Consider the following 2,495-nt stretch of genomic DNA (forward strand, 5'->3'; position numbering starts at 1 on the left):
TGTTCAGCACTTTGACACGCCTGCACTTGTGGAACCAAACAGTCCAGCATGACCCATTGCTGGAATGTGTTGTTCCCCAGGGTCAGGCGGTCCAAAGTGCCAGAGTCAAGACAGTGGTCAGCACTTTGACACGCCTGCACTTGTGGAACCACACAGTCCAGCATGACCCATTGCTGGACTGTGTTGTTCCCCAGGGTCAGGCGGTCCAAATTGCCAGAGTCAAGACAGTGGTCAGCACTTTGACACGCCTGCACTTGTGGAACCACACAGTCCAGCATGACCCATTGCTGGACTGTGTTGTTCCCCAAGGTCAGACGGTCCAAAGTGCCAGAGTCAAGACAGTGGTCAGCACTTTGACACGCCTGCACTTGTGGAACCACACAGTCCAGCATGACCCATTGCTGGACTGTGTTGTTCCCCAGGGTCAGGCGGTCCAAAGTGCCAGAGTCAAGACAGTGGTCAGCACTTTGACACACCTGCACTTGTGGAACCACACAGTCCAGCATAACCCATTGCTGGACTGTGTTGTTCCCCAAGGTCAGGCGGTCCAAAGTGGCAGAGTGGTGTCAGTGTTCAGCACTTTGACACGCCTGCACTTGTGGAACCACGCAGTCCAGCATGACCCATTGCTGGACTGTGTTGTTCCCCAAGGGCAGGCGGTCCAAAGTTGAAAGCCTAATTTACACCAATACAAAAATGAGTTTGTTTTTAAAAAAAAAGTGGTATCAGAATAGCTCTTTGGCCCATCATATATGTAACCACAAGGAGCTTTCATCAGTTACCACACGCGCCCACATACATGCCCGCGCATGTATGCCTAGACATAAAGCTCCTTGGTAGTATCCGGTCGGGGGTGGGGAGCCCAACACAAATATAAAACAATAGTAAGAAGAAAAAAAACTAATGGGAGGGGGAGAAAGGGAAACATGAAAAACATAAAGAGTAAATAAAACAATACGACCGGGCTTATGGTGGTTGTCCGTCCGGATCCTCTTCTTCCTCCTGATGGGGCGTCGATGCCCTGGGCGGCTGTGGAGTACATTGAATTGGCCTCAGTGGCCGTGCTGGTGTAGATGATGTGGCCGGTGTTGGTGGTGGAGGCATCTGGTAGGTGGGGTACATCCCTCTATATCCTTGGTACAGCTGTGACCATCCATACCAGGATGGTGGTGGAGGAAGGGCAGGAGGCGTCCGTGTGTCTTGTGATTGCGGATGTGGTGGTTCCCCAGCGTGTTGATGAGCTGGCTCTGGGAGCTTATCGTACATCATCTGCAGCGTGGTTGCGATGATCTGGTGGCTGGCTGCCGAATGTCGTTGGCTCTCCGACATGTTGTCAACGCTGTGTGCCAGGCATGATGTGTTATCCACCAGCCGGTTGATGGATGTGGCCAGAACTTGAAGGATGTCCATAGTCTCCCTGTGATCTTCTCGTCTGGTCTTTTGCGATTCTGCCGTGCTGTCGGCAAGAGCCTTTTGCATTTCAACCAGACCGTTTGCCATCTTCTCCATTGTCTTCTCAATGGCATCCAGTCTGGTTCCAACGACATCCCAAAAATTATCCTGGCAGACATTCATCTCTGCTGCCAGGGTGTGTACCCTCTGAACATTTGAGGGATCCTGCCCTTCCTGTACGTCTGCCACCAATTGCATTTGTGAAGCTGAAAAGAAAAATTAGAAATTAGTATACACATTCATACATTTGTTTGAAGGTTCTCAATTTGATAATTACTCACACAGGGATGTAGAAACAGCGGGCTGCTGCACTTCCACCTCATCTTCCGACGAATCCTGTAAGAGATCTGGACTGAAGTAGGAACCAATCCCCGACGCAAGTCCGCTGCTGGTCCGTGGCACCTCTGTTTGCAAAAAAATAAAATAATAAAGTTAATAAACTATATAAAAATGGCGACCCCTCCCCTCCCCCCCAAAAAATAAAATCCTTCTCCATCCGGTGGTGCCGCTGCTCCAGGAGCTTCACTTGTCCTCAATTCTGGAGACTTTTCAAGGGTATGGCTGGATACGTCTGCACGGCTGTCTTCAAACCCAAGAAAAGTATCGTCCGTTAACCCTGTTGACTCAAACAGTTCGGGTGATGGGTCCACAAGGGTAGTGTCTTGTTGAGGCTCTTCGGTCACAGTCCCAGAGCTCCTGGAGAGATGACGAGCTGGTGATGGCCTGCGCGCAGGAGATGTAGTTTGGCGCCCAGCTGGTAGTGTGGTCGCCGACGGTGTCTGGCGCGCAGGTGACGTTCTGCGCGCTGATGTCTGGCGCGCAGGAGATGGTCTGCGCGCTGACAATGTCTGGCGCGCAGGTGACTTTCTGCGCGCTGATGACGTCTGGCGCCCAGGTTACTTTCTGCGCGCTGACGATGTGTGGTGTGCAGGTGATGATCTGCGCGCTGCTGATGCTTGCTGCGCAGGTGATGGTCCACGCACTGCTGCAGATGCCTGCTGCGCAGGTGATGGTCCGCGCGCTGGCGATGTCCTGCGCGCAGG

General features: G+C 52.4%; 1 protein-coding gene across 1 annotated transcript; it reads right to left on the minus strand.

The window, feature by feature from the left end:
- Positions 1–321: 321 nt before the first annotated feature.
- Positions 322–1,852, minus strand: LOC134935616 (putative uncharacterized protein DDB_G0294196). Its single transcript, XM_063930556.1, has 2 exons — positions 1,734–1,852; positions 322–1,658 (listed from the first exon to the last, which is right to left on the minus strand). The coding sequence occupies exon 2, from the start codon at positions 1,648–1,650 to the stop codon at positions 967–969; it is 684 nt and encodes a 227-aa protein (XP_063786626.1). The 5' UTR covers positions 1,651–1,658; positions 1,734–1,852; the 3' UTR covers positions 322–966.
- Between the last annotated feature and the right edge of the window lie 643 nt (positions 1,853–2,495).

The sequence above is a fragment of the Pseudophryne corroboree genome, chromosome 6 (assembly GCF_028390025.1).
Source record: "Pseudophryne corroboree isolate aPseCor3 chromosome 6, aPseCor3.hap2, whole genome shotgun sequence".
In the NCBI taxonomy this organism is placed as follows: Eukaryota; Metazoa; Chordata; class Amphibia; order Anura; family Myobatrachidae; genus Pseudophryne; species Pseudophryne corroboree.